The 17947-nt window shown below is 46.1% G+C and overlaps 1 protein-coding gene across 1 annotated transcript in view; it reads right to left on the bottom strand.

Annotated features, from left to right (window-relative positions):
- Window positions 1–256: 256 nt before the first annotated feature.
- Window positions 257–17947, bottom strand: part of LOC144094440 (uncharacterized) — a 149579-nt gene continuing 131888 nt past the window's right edge. The window contains exons 6-8 of the mRNA XM_077628377.1: window positions 13705–13776; window positions 9376–9465; window positions 257–379 (exon numbers count right to left, since the gene is read on the bottom strand). Coding sequence (XP_077484503.1) covers window positions 305–379; window positions 9376–9465; window positions 13705–13776 — 237 coding nt within the window. The 3' untranslated portion in view covers window positions 257–304. The remainder of the gene's footprint in view (window positions 380–9375; window positions 9466–13704; window positions 13777–17947) is intronic.

Here is a 17947-nt window from a genome sequence, read left to right on the forward strand (position 1 = left end):
AGCCTTATACGTGCGCGACAATTATATCTGCATTGCTCATCGCCTTCAGAATGGCTAGAATGACATCGGCAGAATTGGAAGTGATAAGCGCGAAAGGAAGTACCTGCCGTTTGTTATTAACAGCTCGCTTATAAGCCTCCGCTTATTTTGTTATTTTTATTACATCATTTATAGCTTTTCCAGGTGTCTTCAAAATTCGTTAACAAACCCAAAAGAAAATTTCTCACAATAAAAAAAAAACAAAATACCGTGGTATCCTTTCTCACAAGAGTTTAAAAACTTTCTCCAGGAGTCATCTGCAGGTTCAACAGTTCCTTGCGGAGAAGCCCATGTTGGTCTGGAGGAGGAGGACCGTGTACGTGAGCACAAGCCCTGCCACCTGCAAGCAGAAGGGAATTCCCTGCAGTGGAACTTACTCCTGTGGCAAGGCTCACACACACTCAGTGGGAGGAAATGGACACACACACACGCACACACGCACACACGCACACACGCACACGCACACGCACACGCACACACACACACACACACACACACACACACACACACACACACACACACACACACACACACACACACACACACACACACACACACACACACACGCACGCACGCACGCACGCACGCATGCACGCACACACACACACACACGGATACAGAACTATGTCCGTTTAGGATTATGCAGGACCCATCGATTACATAGATTTACAGAGCAGACTCAACTGAAGGTAAACGAAGAAGGCACAGGATGTGACACGGAAGATGAGCTTTTCATAGAAATTTGGTGCACTACAAGATTTTGTCAGGTGAAGAACCGCGCTTTGAATTTCCGCGGTGTAATGTGCGGCCTTAAAGTGCAACTTTGACACTCCGCAGAGATCTGATGTGTCGGCGTTGAACTGGACCGATGTGCCCAGAATTCTCCATTTTCTGCACTTTTTTGCCATTCCGTCGCCTACCTGAAGTCTGGGCGGCAGCTCTTAGGCAAAATTCTCATTAACACGATGGCTGCAATGCTCACGTTATATTTGAGAGGTCAGCAGGACAGCGTCGTTTATGCATTGCACGTTTTATTCACGGAGATTCCTTGTGCGTGTATTGGCAGTTTTCAGTGCCTCAATTTATCCAACAGGGCGGCGTTACGCAGGACTGGAGCCTCGACAGAATAGGGCTCGTTTTAAAAATTCACTATAAACTCATGCTTGTTTGTCAAGAATGGCAACTCGCTGGGAGCCAGACAATCTCTATTCTCGAGGGCATGGAAGAAAAAAAATTTAAGACAAGAAAAACTTCGCTCTTTGGCGTTTGAAAGCGGCTGGTTGAATTCGGCGCAGCAGGCAGACGACGCCCGGTTTGGAGAAAGTTACATCGACGATGAACGCTCTTTGTACAGCGGATGAATTAGAATTGAATTGAATTGTTACAACTTTAGCTTAGCGATTCACATGTTTTATGATATTAAGGAGGATTTCACATCTTTCCAGAATATGTACCTTTCTAGAAACATTAAATACGAATTGCGCGTGGTTTCTCTATCTACTACAAGATCCACAATGAATTACAGAACAAAGTATAACCAACCAAATTGCAGCCTTATGTAACGCGCACCCAAGTTTAGTGGAAATGGCTCAAGAAGCTACGAGCTCTATTGCCTTTAAGAAGAAATTTAAGTTGCTCTTTCCTGTTTTGTAATTTTGCCATTACTTGAGTTTAGTTCGTGCTGTTTTTTTTATCAGTGTTGTGGATTTTTCTGCTGCCTGTATATTTATACTCCTGTGTCTGTTATCAATTTTGCGAATGATTTTCGTTTTTCTATTTATAAGCTTATTATGTTTAGACAGTTCAGGCGTAATGGGGTCATGTTTCTGTTTTTCGGTTTAGATTTTAGTAATGTCTTCTGTTTCGTCTTTGTAATCAGGTTTGCTACCCCAAAGTATGCTGTTCTCTTCTTGAAAAGTGATTCTTTTATTGTATATATGATTTGCCGTTTAGTCACCAGTGTCCTGATGTGTAAGCCGGAGTGCACGCCTCGTCAGGAGGCATGCTCTCTCTGCCTCCTTTTGCCTCTCCCCGGGGGCATGTTGCAAATATGGCCGAATAAACTTTTCAATTCAATTCAATTTCAATTCAGCCAGGAGGTCAAGACCTAGCGATGTCAATTCGTCATGATTCTTTTCAGAAAACAAGCCAGAAAACTACGGGGACACTTTGTGGGCCTAAAGTGGGCATGGCGAAAGCCTTCATGATTACTGTGTCACCTCGACTGCCGGTTACTGCGTTACTTTACTACTTCAACTGTTACGGATTCGGCTGCTTGTGCTATGCTGTTGCTATGCGTGCACACATGCGCATGTGCCACCCGCTGCTGGGGGTGCGAGAAGGATGCGCGACGGTGAAGGTGAGGGTAGCAGCTGGCACTGCGCCAAGACGAGCCGGACGGAGACCTTCACCGCGAGTATGACCGCTTAACGGCTTTCGCCTTTAACATGTTGGCCAGTTTCTGTCGCTAGACTTTTAACTTGTAAAGCTGCGCGCTTTTGTGCTCTTCCGTGCCCATTAATTGTATTAGCCGTGTGCTACTTTTAATATCAGTGTATAGTTCCAATCATGTGTACAGTTGTAAAGCAAAGGCAGTGAGGTCTAAAGGTTTGGTTTGAGGTTCTTGGTCTGTTTGCATAGCGAGGGGGAGGCAGCGCGAGAAGACGCAGTGAAGTCGCCTGTCTCCTCGCACTGACTTATTAACCACACCTTGTGCTCTCAGTTTGTTCGCAACCAGTGGATGGAAGGCTTATGTAGTGAATTTAAGGCCGCTACGGCACAATACTTTTCGCCCAATTCTACTCTATCTTTGCCATCCGCCGGTCTGTCTGACTGATTACAGCGAGGGTATGGGGAAGTTAAAGTCCATAAAGAATGAGAACGAAATAGGACTTGAATAAAATCATTATACCGCCTCTCCGTAGTTAACGCAGCACCGTATCATCACACACGCATGCGGTGATTGGGCCTGAAATCACTGAAGCAGTCACGCAGAAAAGAGTTCAGGCTTGGAATGTGACCGTTAATAATGTCTGGTGAGCGATGTTTCATAACAGCGTCAGGTGTTTGCATAGGACCTTCTAGTACAAGCAAGTCATCATTTAAGTGTGTAGGCTGTTATGAACGGGATGCACACCCGCCGAAGAACATTAATGCGAAGACTAATCGACCGGAATGACCACGTGGTAGCGGCAATTTCGACAGATCGTTGACCCCACGAGGACCCCACGAAAAAAAGATGTGCTGGGAACCCAGCTGCGGAATCTTTCCCACGCTCTACAGGAAGGGGGGAGGAGATGACCTTCCCTTTGTCTGTTTCGACCGACGGTGGTCAGATGACAGAGGAAGCGGGCAGCGGCGCCTTCCCGGAATTAACCGTGACTGACAAGTGCCTGTCTGGATGGACGTACAGCTTCGGACGAAGTAGCAACGGACCTCCGAATCCTCCTCGATGGATGGATGGATGGATACGGCTGAACCCTTTACATCGGGCGGTGGCTCAAGCCACCTTGCCATGACTTATGAAATTTTACTCTTCTCTAGATTTTAGCCACCAATCAGATAACCTTCGCTTCGTTACTTCTACCCGCTTAAAATCTACTTTCCCTTCACTGTCCTTAAACCCCAATGCCTTGGATAAATCAGCCCCGCTGCTTTCCACTGTAGGGTGAAGCCCTTTACAGAAAAGTATCAAGTGTTCAGCCGTTTCCTCTTCCTCTCCGCACGCAACGCACAACGTGTCTATCTCGTGGTACCTGACTCTATATGCCTTAGTCCGCAAAACTTCCATCCTGGCCTCAAACAACAAAGAGATTCCCCTACAATTATCATAGATATTTTCTTTGGAAATTTCCTGCTTAAAAATCTTGTATGTTCCCAGTGCTGATTTCGTCAGCATCCCTGTTTTCCACAGAGCTCTCTCTGTTTCTTTAACCTTTTTCTTAACCGATAATTGCTGATTTGCCCCCCTACGGCTGTCCAGGTATTTGCTTGTCAATTTTCTAGTTCGCTTTCTCTATTTTGTATCAACATTCCTTATATACAGGTATCTGAAAACCTAGCCCACTGCTTTTCCCTTATTTTTCTCAATCGCTCCTCAAATGCTATCTTACTGCTAGCTTCTCTGCTCTCGAACGACGCCCATCCCATATCACCCTGTACCCCCTGATTTGGTGTATTGCCATGTGCTCCCAAAGCTAACCTCCCCACTCCCCGTTGCCTAATTTCCAGCCTTGCTTGAACATCTGGCCTCATACACAGGACCGCATTACCGAAGGTCAGGCTAGGGACCATCACCCCTTTCCAGATCCCTCTTACCACTTCAAAGCTATTGTAATTCCACAGTGCCCTATTTTTCATGACAGCTGCATTCCTACTAGCTTTATTCATTACATATTTTTCATGCTCTGTCAGATACTCAGCACTGTTATTTATCCACACCCCAAGATACTTGTACTCATTCACTACTTTTAGCACGAACTCCTGTATCCTATGCTCGCCGCCCTCTTCATTAAATATCATGACTGCAGATTTTTCCTTACTATACTTGAAGCCTAATCTATCTCCATCTGTACTGCATATGTCTAACAACTTCTGCAGGTCTTCCTTGTTGTCAGCCATTATCACTATATCGTCCGCGTATATTAATCCCGGTAATGTCTGTTTAATCAATTCCCCTTGCTTGAAAAAAGATAGGTTGAAGCCTAGTCCGCTCCCCTCTAGCTTGGTCTCCAACCCTTGCAGGTACAACATGAACAACAAAGGGGACAGAGGACATCCTTGTCTAAGCCCCCGCTGTATCTCTACAGTCCCTGGTACATTTTTTCCCATTTTATGAACACTCTGTTACCTCTATATATATCTTTTAAAAGATTAATTACTCCATTTTCCACATCCAATGCGCCCAGTATGTCCCACAAATGCTCCTGAGTAACGTTGTCATAGGCTCCCCTAATATCCAGAAATGCTAGCCATAAGGGCCTATGTTCCTTTTGCGCAATTTCTATACACTGTGTCAATGAAAATAGATTGTCCTCCAACCTCCTTTGTTTCCGGAACCCATTCTGTAGTTCCCCTAACACCCCCACATTCTCCACCCAAGCCTGCAGTCTATCCTTTATAATTTGCATCACCACCCTGTAAACCACAGATGTCACTGTTATTGGGCGATAGTTACTTACGTCTGCTTTGTCCCCCTTTCCCTTATATATCATGTTCATTCTACTTAATCGCCATTCATCGGGGACTTTCTCATCCGCTATCCTTTTGTTCACTACCCACGGGGCTCCGCGTGCTATGTGCGGCGACTCTTCCCATCTGTGTCTCGTGTGGTGAAAGGGGCGGAGCCTCAGTGTATTCAACGAGCGTCCTGAGTACGAACTATCGCTCTGGGCCTTGGCGACAAGGCTCATCCAGTCGCTCGACGCTGTGTACCCCTAATTCTTGGCTGTTTGTTCTTTCTTTCGTAAAATATGTAAATAAGTTTCCCTAAGTGCCAGTAAACCCCTGTGTTTATCGTTCCCAAACGTCAGCTTCTGTCCTTCCTGATCCCTTCTCCGGCCAAACAACGCTACCCTGCGTCAAGACAACTGGCCATGCTACCGGCTCGTAACACGAGCCGCAACAACTGGCGATCGGCGGTGAGATCCGAAGCTAACAAGGCTGAGTGCGTAGTAAGATGTGCACGACTACAGCGGTAAACATCCCGTCCTTACGCTCTCTGCATTACTGGCCCGAGAGAGGCCATGCACTGACGCCAAGCGGCTCTTCCATCTGGTGAGGGTGCAAATATTCATGTGCACCTCTTGATAGCGAACCGATGACAGTGTATAGAAAAATTGAAGAACAAGTCACGGATGCTTACATCGACATTTCCCGCAGGATTCCCACTTCCCGGCACTTCTCTACATAACTTTCCGGTCTGTAAGAGGGGACAAAAGGAATGCTGTGCTAGCAAGGCAAAAGAGGCTAGGATGAACAATAAAGAGGTAAGCTTTGAGGTGTCTGACACTGTCGTCATTCATCATCATCAACCTGGCTACGCCCACTGCAGGGCAAAGGCCCCTTGGTGCAGCCATAGCAAAGGAAAAAGGAGGTGCACTGAAAGTTTGTCTGAACAAGCGGCGACAGTATTCGCAAGCAGAAAAGACGAGTAGTCGTCGGTTCTCAAGATTACTTGCAAAGATTATCTGCACGCAAGGATTGCCAGAGAAACATAAATTACTCACCAAATATCACGTAAGACTGGAACCCAGATAACCTAAAACCGTGTAAGTTTGCAAACAATGCATGCAACTACTATGGCACCCGCAGTTTTAATAAATTAGCTGAGGGTTCCTACAAAAAACTGACCACATTTAACTTCAACACACACAGCACATGGAACAAACAGGATGAGTTACATGGCATATTCGAATTGCTGCAAAATGACTTCGATATTTTGTTATTCCCGGAAACATGGCTCTACTCGATGATAATATAGACGATAAGGGGGCGGTGGGGCGGTCTACGTTAAGAGAATCGTGAAGTTATTCAGGAATTTTTTATATTAAATAGCTCTCTCGAATGTATCACGGTGCGCCTAAAGGCAGCATATTGTCGGGGTGATTTGTGTTATGCGATCCTGTATTAAGCAGATGCAACCCAAACAAAAAGCACAAGCTTTTGATGAACTGATCCTTTATTATGGTGAACCATTTGTGTTGCGGTAAAATAGGCTTAGAAACAAAAATAGCAAACGATGAATTACTTCTAGCTAGTTAAAAACCATAACAAATAAAAACAATATGTATCACGCTTTAGCACGTTGTCCGGACACAAACATGTTTGCTTCCTTCAAGAATTGCAGAAACAAAGTCAACAGCGCGATTAAGAATGCAAGGATTACGAAGCACTTTTGGGAAGAATAAAGAAACGAACCCAGAAAAAATTTGGACCGAGCTTGAAATAGCTCTCAATAAACGAGTCCAGTCGTAAGCATCTCAGCACCGTTGGGTTTGATAAAGACTACAACGAACAATCTTGCCGTCGTTAATAGACCAAACACTTGTGGTACTGACATATTTTTCACGGAGTAAGTTTAGGATGGGTTACAATTGAGAAATTTTTAGGCGTGGGGCACCAGGACAACTTTTCATGGAGTGCTGACGTGTCGAAACTGAAAGCTGAGTTAAGCAGGGTGGTAGGTTGTGTTTGGCAACTGAGCCCATTCATTACAAGATGGCTGAGAACCTCACTGCATTGTACGCTTTTCTGCGCCAGGATTTCTTATTTCTCCTAGACTGGGGAATGACTACGCTTGAAAATTTTCCCATGGTGATAACTGCAGAATCCAGCCTTCACCATATATGAAAACTATGTACTATACTACTATGAATTATACTACTATAGGCTGTTGCAACATGCTGAAAACCACAGACTTTACAGCACTGAAAACTCCTCGGCATAGTACTGCTTCCGTCGCAAGAAAACACCCATGGTTAGGAAAAATTACGGAAGGCAACGCATACAGTTTCATTCATTCATTCATTCATTCATTCATTCATTCATTCATTCATTCATTCATTCATTCATTCATTCATTCATTCATTCAGTCATTCATTCATTCATTCATCCATTCAAATGCCGTCTGTACTAAATCGCACGAAAAAGCTTATCGATTTCCAGAAGTCAATTCCCAGAAAGTTGCTCAAGACTAATAATCGAAGGAAGTATTGAGTTCATTTACTGTTGTAATGCTTGTTCTCATATATGGCGTTTCATTGCAACTTTCTACTTTCATTGTTTCATTGCCCTTTTATTGCCGCACACAAAAAATTACGCGTGTATATAGTGAGCTTCCTACGTCTGTAGGGAAATCAGATTTACCTCCGTTTTTCTGTAGGGCACTTTGCATGTTCTATTTCTCTGAGAAGTTTTCTCGAGATGCATTCTTTTAAGTTTTGTTTTTTTCTGCATATTTGTAGCAGACAACTCAGGCCGTTTTTAATGCTTAACCTAATGAAAGCGATTTCTATATTGAAACTGTGATTACGTACATTTGTAATGCCTGTGTGCTGAACTGCACACGGAGCGAAGGCCTTTGTCGGGCTGCATGCCTTTTGCCTTTGCTCCAGCTTGTGTAACCAGAATAAATCAATAAAATAAGTAATAAAATGAGATTACATTCAAAACATGAAAAGAAACAGCATTTTGACAGCAATGGCTGACTATGCCGGCCAACTCCGCTTGCGCCTTTTCTTCGCGGCGCCGCCACCGCACCATGACAGCGCCGCCAGTTTCGTGAAAATCGCCGTGTTTGTGCTGTAAGGTCGCTCCATCGTTATGAGCGAATTGCAGAGACATTAAAAGCTGGAAGGCTATGCAGGTGCACCAAGATGGCTCAAATGTCTCTCTGCTGGAGCACCTTTCCTGTCGTTTTCTTTTCTCTCATTTTTCTTTGTCCGCAGAATGCATGGAACGTGTTCAAGGCTGCTTGTGACCCGTCCCTTTTGATGGGCATTTCATTTGCGACTGATGCAAACCGAACAGTAATACTGCGCAATAAAGAAGAAAAAAATATGCTCTGTTCAGAGGTTAATAAGCCGGAACTGCTCGGGGTCTCTTGCGTACGGCATATCAGAGCTGTTGCCTTTTTCAGTTCGGTTTACAGCAGCATCTTCTGTAATATTTGCACTTTGCTGCCTATTTGGTTGGTAACAACTTTATTTAAAAGTCCTGCAGAGCTTTCGCCGACGGGGCCTTAGGTCTCCCACGTGGGGACGTCGAGGTGTTGCCTCGCCGTTGCCTCGCGGGCCTGCTGGACTACTTCTACAAAATATATTGAGCATGAAGCTTTAAGCATTATGCGCACACTGGCCAATAATAAACAAAAACTACGCCAGTTTGGAATAGTTGTTGACGTAACCGCAAATTTAGGATCGAGGAGAAGCGAAGCCAAAGCATTTTGGTGCACAGAGTCCATCGCAGTAAGCTCTATGCCAGATTGTATAACGAGAGGGCAGCCAAGCTTCTGTAGATTGAAAAACGGCTCTTCGGAAAGGTGTTTCCATTTTATGACCTGCTGCCCACGAAAAGCGGAGAAGGCGTTTTAAAACAATTGTGCGCAGTTCATTTTTATTCATTCCGTGGCGTGTTTTTGGAAAAATAAATGATCAAAGTCGTCTACGCTGAGATGTCGCGCGGATGACTAAGGACGGTTCGAAGACAAGTAAAAATGTGCAGCCTTCGCATCTGTTCGCATTGCGAAACGCAAGATGCCGCAAAAGATCACGATGACATGGAAAGCGATATAAAATGTGCTGCTGCTGAATAAATTCAATACGCGAAGCTTTATACCTTTGCCAGAGAGCTGGGGCGTAGAGAGAAGAGTCCAGCGACTGTCAGCCGGTATCGCTCAGGGTCCAAAGAAAGAAGGAACGCTTGTAGCTGAAAGAATTAAAACACATTAACCAGATAATAAGAAAGCTTGAAACCCGTAACGTGGCTGGGGCGGACAAAAGTCTCATAACAGAACCTGTGACAAGAAATCCATTACGCTGTAGAAAGTAACCAGTGTTCCAAGCGCAATTGGTTAATTGGTTTGTGCGGGATACCCAACTGCACAATTTATCAAGGAGTGTTTAGCGCATGTTTTTACAAAGTGTCTCACATCATTTCCGGAAATGAAGCTTAGGAAACGTATGGCACTGCTTTCCACCTATCAGGTGTGGCGCCAGAGGCAGCAGCTAGGAATGGTAAAGGGACGAAACAATGCATTTGAAGCGGAATCATTGCAAATGTGGTCTTTCGAAAAGGAGATTCGAACAATGGGCAAATATTGCTTGCGTTTAAATACCAAGTAGAAGCTTCGTTACAAATACTCAGCCACATTTTTTCCTGCTGTTTTAAGTGCGGGGTTTCTGTATCTGCGCAAGACATTTCTTCTCGGATGCTGTGCATTCTGATCGGACGCGCACAACGGTGGCCGCGTCTTGCATAGAACTGATGTGCTCTACATTATACGATTTGTGCCTATCGCAAGCCTGTTATTTACTTTAGGTTTGTTTACGTAAGGCATGGTGTTCCGGTATGGGAAAATAAAAATGCTCTTGTGAACAGATAATTCTGCTTTTGTCGACCGGAAATTCGATTCAAAATATGGAGCTAATTATTGGTATTCGATTAATTTTCAATAATAGGACGTTCGTGCAGCCGCACTTTTGTCTAGCCTGGCAGCATGCGACGCTAGTCTAGCTCGTTCTCGTCTATTCCGCGACATTTGCGTTAACCGCTACGCAGAAGACGCAGACTACGCATGCTTTCACACCGGCCTTATTAAATCTGTTGTGGTTTTGTTCTGAGTGCTTATCTCACAATACGGGAATGAACAAAGTAAAATCACAGTACACTCTGCTCATGGGCGGCTTCAACCCGAAGGTGGGCAAGAGGCAGGCTGGCGACCACGTGGTAGGCGACTATGGGATAGGTTCTAGGAATAGCAGGTGAGAGTTATTAGCAGAATTCGCGGATAGAAATAATTTAAGGACCTTCTTCTGCAAACGAGAGAACAGGAAATGGACCTGGAAGAGCCCCGATGGTGCGACTAAAAATGAAATCGACTTCATATTATGCGCTGAACCTGGCAACGTTCAGGATGTGGACGTCCTCGGAAAGGTGCGTTGTAGCGACCACAGAATGGTGAGGCCTCGAATTAGCTTAGAGTTGAAGAGGGAACGGAAGAATCTAGTGAAGAGGAAGTGCATTAACGAGTTAGTGGTAAGATGGAAAACATAGGAATTCAGGATATCGCTGCAGAACAGATATTCAACTTTAACTGAGGAAGGTGATCTTGATGTTCATACACTGAACGATAATCTTACAGCTATCATTACGGAGTGCACAATAGAAGTATGCAGTAGGATGGTGCGACAGGATACCGGCGGCAAGCTATCTCAGGAGAGGAAAGATCTGATTAAGAAACGCCAAAGCATGCGGCCGTCTAACCCTACCGACAGAGAAGAACAAGCAGAGCTATCTAAGTTAATAAATAAGCGCAAGGGGGGTAACCGACATAAGGAAGTTTAATATGGAGAGAATCGAGCATGCTCTGAAGAACGGAGGTAGCCTAAAAGCGGTGAAGAGGAAATTAGGCATTGGTAAAAACCAGATGTATACGTTAAGAGACAAGGAGGGCAATGTCATTAGCAATGTGGATAAGTTAGTTAACGCGCCCGCAAAGTTTTACACAAATCTATATAGTAGCCAATGTAATCAGAACGTTAATGAGAGAGACAGTAGCGCACAGCAATGCGTCATCTCCCCGGTTACGAAAGATGAAGTAAAGAAAGCCTTAGGAGTAATGCTAAGAGGAAAAAGCAGCTGGTGAGGATCAGGTAAGAGCAGATCTGTTGAAGGACGCAGGAGATATCATGTTATAAAAACTGGCCATCCTGTCTACGCAATGCCTTAATACCTCGATCGTACCAGAAGCTTGGAAGAACGCAAACATTATATTAATTGATAAGAAAGGAGAAGCCATGGACTTGAAAAATTACAGACCGATCAGCTTACTATCCGTTGCCTACAAGGTATTTATTAAGTTAATCGCTAATAGAATAAGGGCAACCTTAGACATTAATCAACCAAATGATCAGGCAGGCTTTCTTAAAGGATATTCCACAATAGATCATTTTCACACTATCAATCAGGTGATAGAAAAATGCGCAGAATATAACCAACCCTTCTATATAACCTTCATTTATTACGAGAAAGCATTCGACTCAGTGGAAACCTCAGCAGTCATAGAGGCATTGCGGAATCAGAGTGTAGAAGAGTCTTGTGTCAAAATATTGGAATATATATCTAGCAACTGCACAGCTACCATAGTCCTACATAAAGGCAGCAATAAAATTCCAATAAGGAACGGCGTCAGGCAAGGAGACACGATCTAGGCAATGCTTTTCGCCGCCTGTTTACAGGAGGTATTCCGTGGCCTGAGTTGGGAACAGTTGGGAAAAAGAGTTATGGGAGAATACCTAAATAATCTGCGATTCACTGATGACATTGCCTTGCTGATTCGCTAAGGAGATGAATTGCAAAGCATGATCAATGAGTTAGACAGGCAGAGCGGAACTGTAGGTCTTAAGATTAACAAGCTGAAAACGAAATTAATGTTCAACACTCACGCAAGAGAGCAGCAGTTCACAACTGGTATTGAGGTGCTGGAAGTGGGAAAGGATTACGTCTACTTAGGGCAGATAGTGACAACTGATCCGGATCATGGGAGGGAAGTAACTAGAAGAAGAAAAAAAGGGTTGAGCACATATGGCAGGTTCCCTCAGATCATGGTTTGTAGTTTACCAATAGACAGTTTTAGCTGTGCGTACGCAACGGCTTAGCGTACGCAAGGAGTTTGCGGGGACGGTAGTGGGCATGCGCAGAACGCAAGCGCAAGCCCTGCGTCTTGCGTGCCTACGCTACCCAGCAGACTTTGCGTTGCGGCGCTTGCGTGGCTTGCGTACGCTAACATTGACTAGATGGCGGCGCCTAGCTCGCCCGCTTCGGAATCAATACATGTCGCCGCTGGATTTTCCGACGAAATAGCTCGCTCAAATGGTAGCGGTTCGCTTTTATTTCGCCTACTCTTGCCTTCACGTAGCAGTATAAGCGATAACTTACCCCTGTTTTTCAGATAATTTGGCGATTTTTAAGCTCCTAGGCCTAACTAAATGAGCGTGTTTTCCTCGTAGCAACAACACCTGGCGAAGCAGTTTTCTAAATTTTAGCCAGTTCTTACATTTTCTTCGGTTTGCATAGTTTTCTTCTTGGAACAAAGAAAGGCTCCCAATGCACTCACACTAGTTATAAGTAATTGCGGACGAAATTTTCTTCAACCGAGCGTTCATGTGCTTTGACGTCTTGTCACTAGATGGCGCTACGTGCGCCTGAGGGACGCTGCGGCTCGGCCAGCTAAAACTATACTTCGGAGTGGACGCCGTAACGCACGCAGCGCCGTAGCGCTTTGCGTACGCAAGCACTTGCGTACGCACAGCTAAAACTGTCTAATATCCCTCAAGAGAAAAGTATATAACAGCTGTATTTTACCGACCGGTAGTCATCTATGGGGTAGAAACGTGGAGGCCAACGAAAAGGGTTCAGCTTAAGTTAAGGACTACGCAGTGAGCCGCTGAAAGAAAAATGATAGGTGTAACGTTTAGAGACCGAAGCGGGCAGAGTGGGTGAGGGAGCAAACGCAGGTTAATGACATCGTTGTCGAAATCAACAGGAAGAAATGGGCTTGAGCAGGGCATGCAATGCGAAGGCAAATGAATGGAGTGGATTCCAAGGGAAGGTAAGCGTAGCAGGGGGAGGCAGAAGGTTAGGTGGGTGGATGAGATTAAGAAGTTTGCAGGCATAGGGTGGACGCAGCTGTCAAAGGATTGGGTTAATTGGAGAGACATGGCAGAGGCCTTTTCCCTTGCAGTGGGTGTAGTCAATGATGATGATGAGAAGACACAGACTTAGATACACAAAAGACACAGCGCTGATGTCACGATACGAATTTTGTGTTTCAGAGGAATATAAAAAGTGTCCCCACCTATTTACCGAAGGCCTGCCGTCAGGTGGCAAGACATGGAAGGTGCATATTAAGGTTCCTGAAGGGACTGCATAATAAGTTAAACTTACTTCTTTCTTCACTGACGGCGCCAGCATGCGATCATAGCCAGCCGATTCCAAAGTTCGCTTCAGCCTGTTCAGCTGAAAGCACAAAAAATAAAAGTGAAATGGCAATGAGATTTAAATTTTTCTGAGATTTTTATGCTTTTATTAAAAAACATGACAGTAGATGTGAAGAAAACATAAGGAACATAGCCTATTTCAGCTCAACGTCCTTAGGTACTCAGGACATATATTTAACTGGTGGTGGGAGCAAGACCAGGAAGTATCTGGCCAGCTTTATTCGTTTCTTTTGTTTACCGGTAACGTTTTTTTACTGTTTTATTTTTCAAGCATTTATTCGTTTGTAAATTTTTATCGTTTAGTTGTTCAAAACGAGTGCGTTTTAACTTCCTCTTTAAAAATGGTTCAGATTAAGGCTGTTTTGAAACTATGCTCAACTAACAACAAAATAATTTGACTGTGAGAATTGCGAAGTCGGGTACTAAGGAAAGGCATAAAATGTCCATAATTTTTTCAGTGGTATATATTGATAGTCGGATGCAACACAAGAACGAAGTGGAAAATGCCCCTGAAAGAAAGCCCATGGCGTGGGCTGATTGTCATGCCGTCGTGGTTAATCCGTAGCTAGAGTGACACCGCCAGGGATTGGCATTAACCGCGACGTCCTGACAATCGTTCGACGTCATTGGCTGGATGGGCCTTCGTTCAGGGGGATGTGCTGAATAGTTCTTGTGCCGTCTCTTACCGCAGTAGGCTTTTGGTATGTAGGAGTATGTTACATACACACAGCTTACATAGGGCGCTGTGTAAGAAGAGCTGAAAGGAGGTCCCATTACAGTCTTTGACTTCGGGACCTCCTTCTGCATGATATGATGTACGTACGAAATATATGAATGAATAGAGAGTGATTCTGATTCTGAAACTATGACGGAAGTTGTTGTTCAGCCGTTTTAAAGACGCGCTCCTTTAAAACGACGCTCAAATGCGGTATCGTGCTTCCTTTTGCCACGGCTGATGTTTCGCCCTACAGCAGCGTCAGTAAAAATGAGCTCCTTTCTAATCAACTGCTATTCCGGGTTTGTGAAGGCATCTTCGGATCTAACTGGTAGATCAGTCGGGGGCAGCTAAAAATCTAAGCGGTATCATAGAGTTCAGCATTCCCGACTCCGCAGGCTTAATTGTTCGGGAATTTCATCCTTCTCGGTGGCTTCGAAATTCTCAACATCCAAGGCTTTGTCAACACCAGGCCTTGTTGAAACAACTTTTGAATGGCGGCGTCAAGCTGCAGACTGGCCACCGTGCACGAATAATTTTTGCTCTGTCCTTGTGCCCGTGTGACGTTCCCGGCTGTCGAGATTTCACCTCGGCCCATCTGGCTGTGTTGCGCAACTATGGACCGTGCTGACGTGAGGAGAAGCGAGGTGACACAGCTGCCAACTGGTCAAACTGCACACTTGATACCCAAAGGGGGAAGCGGTGTTACCTCTGGCCTCTATTCACGGTTGGGTCCAAGGCGTTTTTGTCCTAGTCGCCGAAGTCTGTGCCACCATCTAAGCATTAGTCTGCCCCCTTCTCTACTCACACACAAGCGAGCTGCGGACCAGGTTTGGTTGCTCCGTTAGGGTCGCTCGCGACAGGCCTTGGATACTGCAAGCGTGACGGATTGATTGTCGTGTGACGCACGCAGTCTGTCGGTGTGAACGTGCTATTGCATGCTCTGGCAGCCTCGCGGATTTCAGCTCTTTCAATGTTCTGTATCATAGGGTGAGCTCCACACTTCCGGCCGCCTATCGAACTGCGGAAGGGGGCTGCTCCAAGCATGTTCTTCCGCTCCGCTCGGCGTTCCCTTCCGAGTGGGGAAAATGCTTTGTCTCCTAGCAGCAACGAGCTGTTTCGTCGTGAAGAACCATACGTGGAAATTGCTGATTTCTGAAACTTGCGCCTCCGATCAGTTGTAAAAAGAAAGAAATAGCGCCCTGCGCTTTTTCTCGGAGCGGTGCTCCTGCTTCTACCTCAACATCCCTCCTCCCCTTGTCTGACAGTTTAACCGACACTTGCCCAGAGCACGCAAGTTGTGCACTGCGGTGTGCCCACCCCCTAGAGAACAGAATGCGACACTCTCACAACGGGGCGGTTCGCGCGTACCCAGGCACAAGATGCCATCTTTCGCAGGGCTGCCAAACGCTGCGTAGTGCTTTGCGCCATGCACGCCAAGCGGGCTCTCTGACAGTGCTTAAACATGTCCCTCCTGCAACTACAAGACGTCATCTGAGCACCACTGCTTAGTTGTCTACGCATGCAGTAGCAGCCAAAGGAAAAAAAAAGTAGGTGGGCTGAGCAGCGCTGTGCGCAGCATGTGTCGAGAGCTCTGCCGCTGCGGAGCGTTCAGACTGCATCGTATCCCATCAGGACTTAAAAATGCCAACCTGCGTCAAATGTACATTGCTGAGTGAGAACAAATTACGAGGCAAGTACGTAAGCACGACTAAGTACTGTGTTTGAAGCGGGGCTACTAACTGCGTGGCCATCGCAATACGTTTAGCATTCAGTGACCGTGTTATGCCAACATGCAGGTACGCTCGGAGCATTCGAGACGGAGTGTCGTTGGAGGGCGGCATGAATGAAACGTGTTGCGAGTCGCTCTCCCCTTTGCGGGGGTTGCGTGCGCAGCAGCGGTGCCCGTGTGGTGACGGCTGGTCGGCCCTTCGGCTCGCGCGAAGCTCGAACACACGGCGATGGCCCGCAGCAGCCACGGCACCGACCCCGTGAGACCACTGCCGCTGCTCGCCTGTGCAGCCCAGAGCTACAGATTTGCTGTTCTGTGTTTACGCGCTGGCGGCATCCATCTATGTGTTCCTGCTGAACGACCAAAATGGGCGCATGGCGGATCGCCCCACTCGAATTCGTTCGATGTGGGGCGATCCGCCATGAGCCCACTTTGGTCGTTGGAACGACCTTGCTTGCATTTGTAGCTCGAGTGCTCAAGTTATATATAAGTGGGCAAAGCTTTGTCAGGATTTAAACAATTATCATATACACCGGATTTCACAACATCGCGGCTACTTACGCTCGTAATTCGTGGCTCGGAACAATAGCCAGCTTCGGAGCGTTTGAGACAATGGTTTGACAAAACCTGATCTGGCCTGCTATTTGTGCAGGTATTCCCGCACTGTTGCCCAAAGGGCAGGCATGCAGATGAAGAGTTTGTAGCAATGATCGCTGCACTATTGAAGCCTGCCTAATTGATTTGCGGACTTGTAACAACACGCGGTTCGAGAAAATCACATGCGAGCTTCTTGCACTGATCGGAGGCCTTTGCCTCGGTGGTGGACAAGTGGCCTGCAAAAGACATCTCTAGTGGAAACAACGGCCTCGCTGAAAGTCAAAAGATAATGAACCCAATCGCTGGAAATTATTACTTTAATTACAGCGTCCCACAGGGTTTAAAAAGTGCCGCTTGTCCGCTTCTATACCATATGCGCGCTCTGTGTCATGCCGCGCGCGCGTGGCAAGCCCAAAAGTTGTGCTTCTCTCCGCGTTCTGGCGATGGCGTCACAGCTCTTTCAAAATGGCGGAAAATTGAAAATTGGTTTTTGGGGACAGGAAAAGGCGCAGTAATTGTCTCATATCTCGGTGGATACACTCGACCCGCACCGTAAGGGAATGGAGAAAGGGGGGACTGAAAAAAGAAAGGAAGAAAGAGGTGCCGTAGTGGAGGGCTCCGGAAAATGTCGACCACCTGGGGATCTCTAACGTGCCCTGGCATCGCACATCACCCGGGAGCCTTTGCGTTTCGCCTCCATCAAAAACGCGGGCGCCGCGGCCGGGTTCAAACCCGGGTACTCCGGATCAATTAGCCGAGCGCCTAACCACTGACGCGCTGAGGCGGGCACCCCACCCTAATACTTCCTCTTTGGCTGTCCAGAATTCGTATGAAGAGAGCTCTGAAAGGTCTACGTCATCAGCGCACACGTTTCTGGTCTGGTGGGCAAAACATGCGAATTCTGTCAGGGTGCTGTCAGAGGCGTGTCTAGCCGTCTCTAAAGTCGCCAGAAGAAAGGGAACGCTCGATATATGCACAGCAGCTCCAGAAAGAAAACTGAACAATTTTGACCACCAAACCACGCCCCTTTGACGTCACCTTGTTTACACCAGTAAGAGGTGCACGTGCTGCGAAAAGCATTATCGAGCGCGGAGAACACTGAAAAATGTCGCAAACGCTTGAGCGCTTCTGAGCGAGGACTGCGTG

The sequence above is a fragment of the Amblyomma americanum genome, chromosome 6 (assembly GCF_052857255.1).
Source record: "Amblyomma americanum isolate KBUSLIRL-KWMA chromosome 6, ASM5285725v1, whole genome shotgun sequence".
NCBI lineage: Eukaryota > Metazoa > Arthropoda > Arachnida > Ixodida > Ixodidae > Amblyomma > Amblyomma americanum.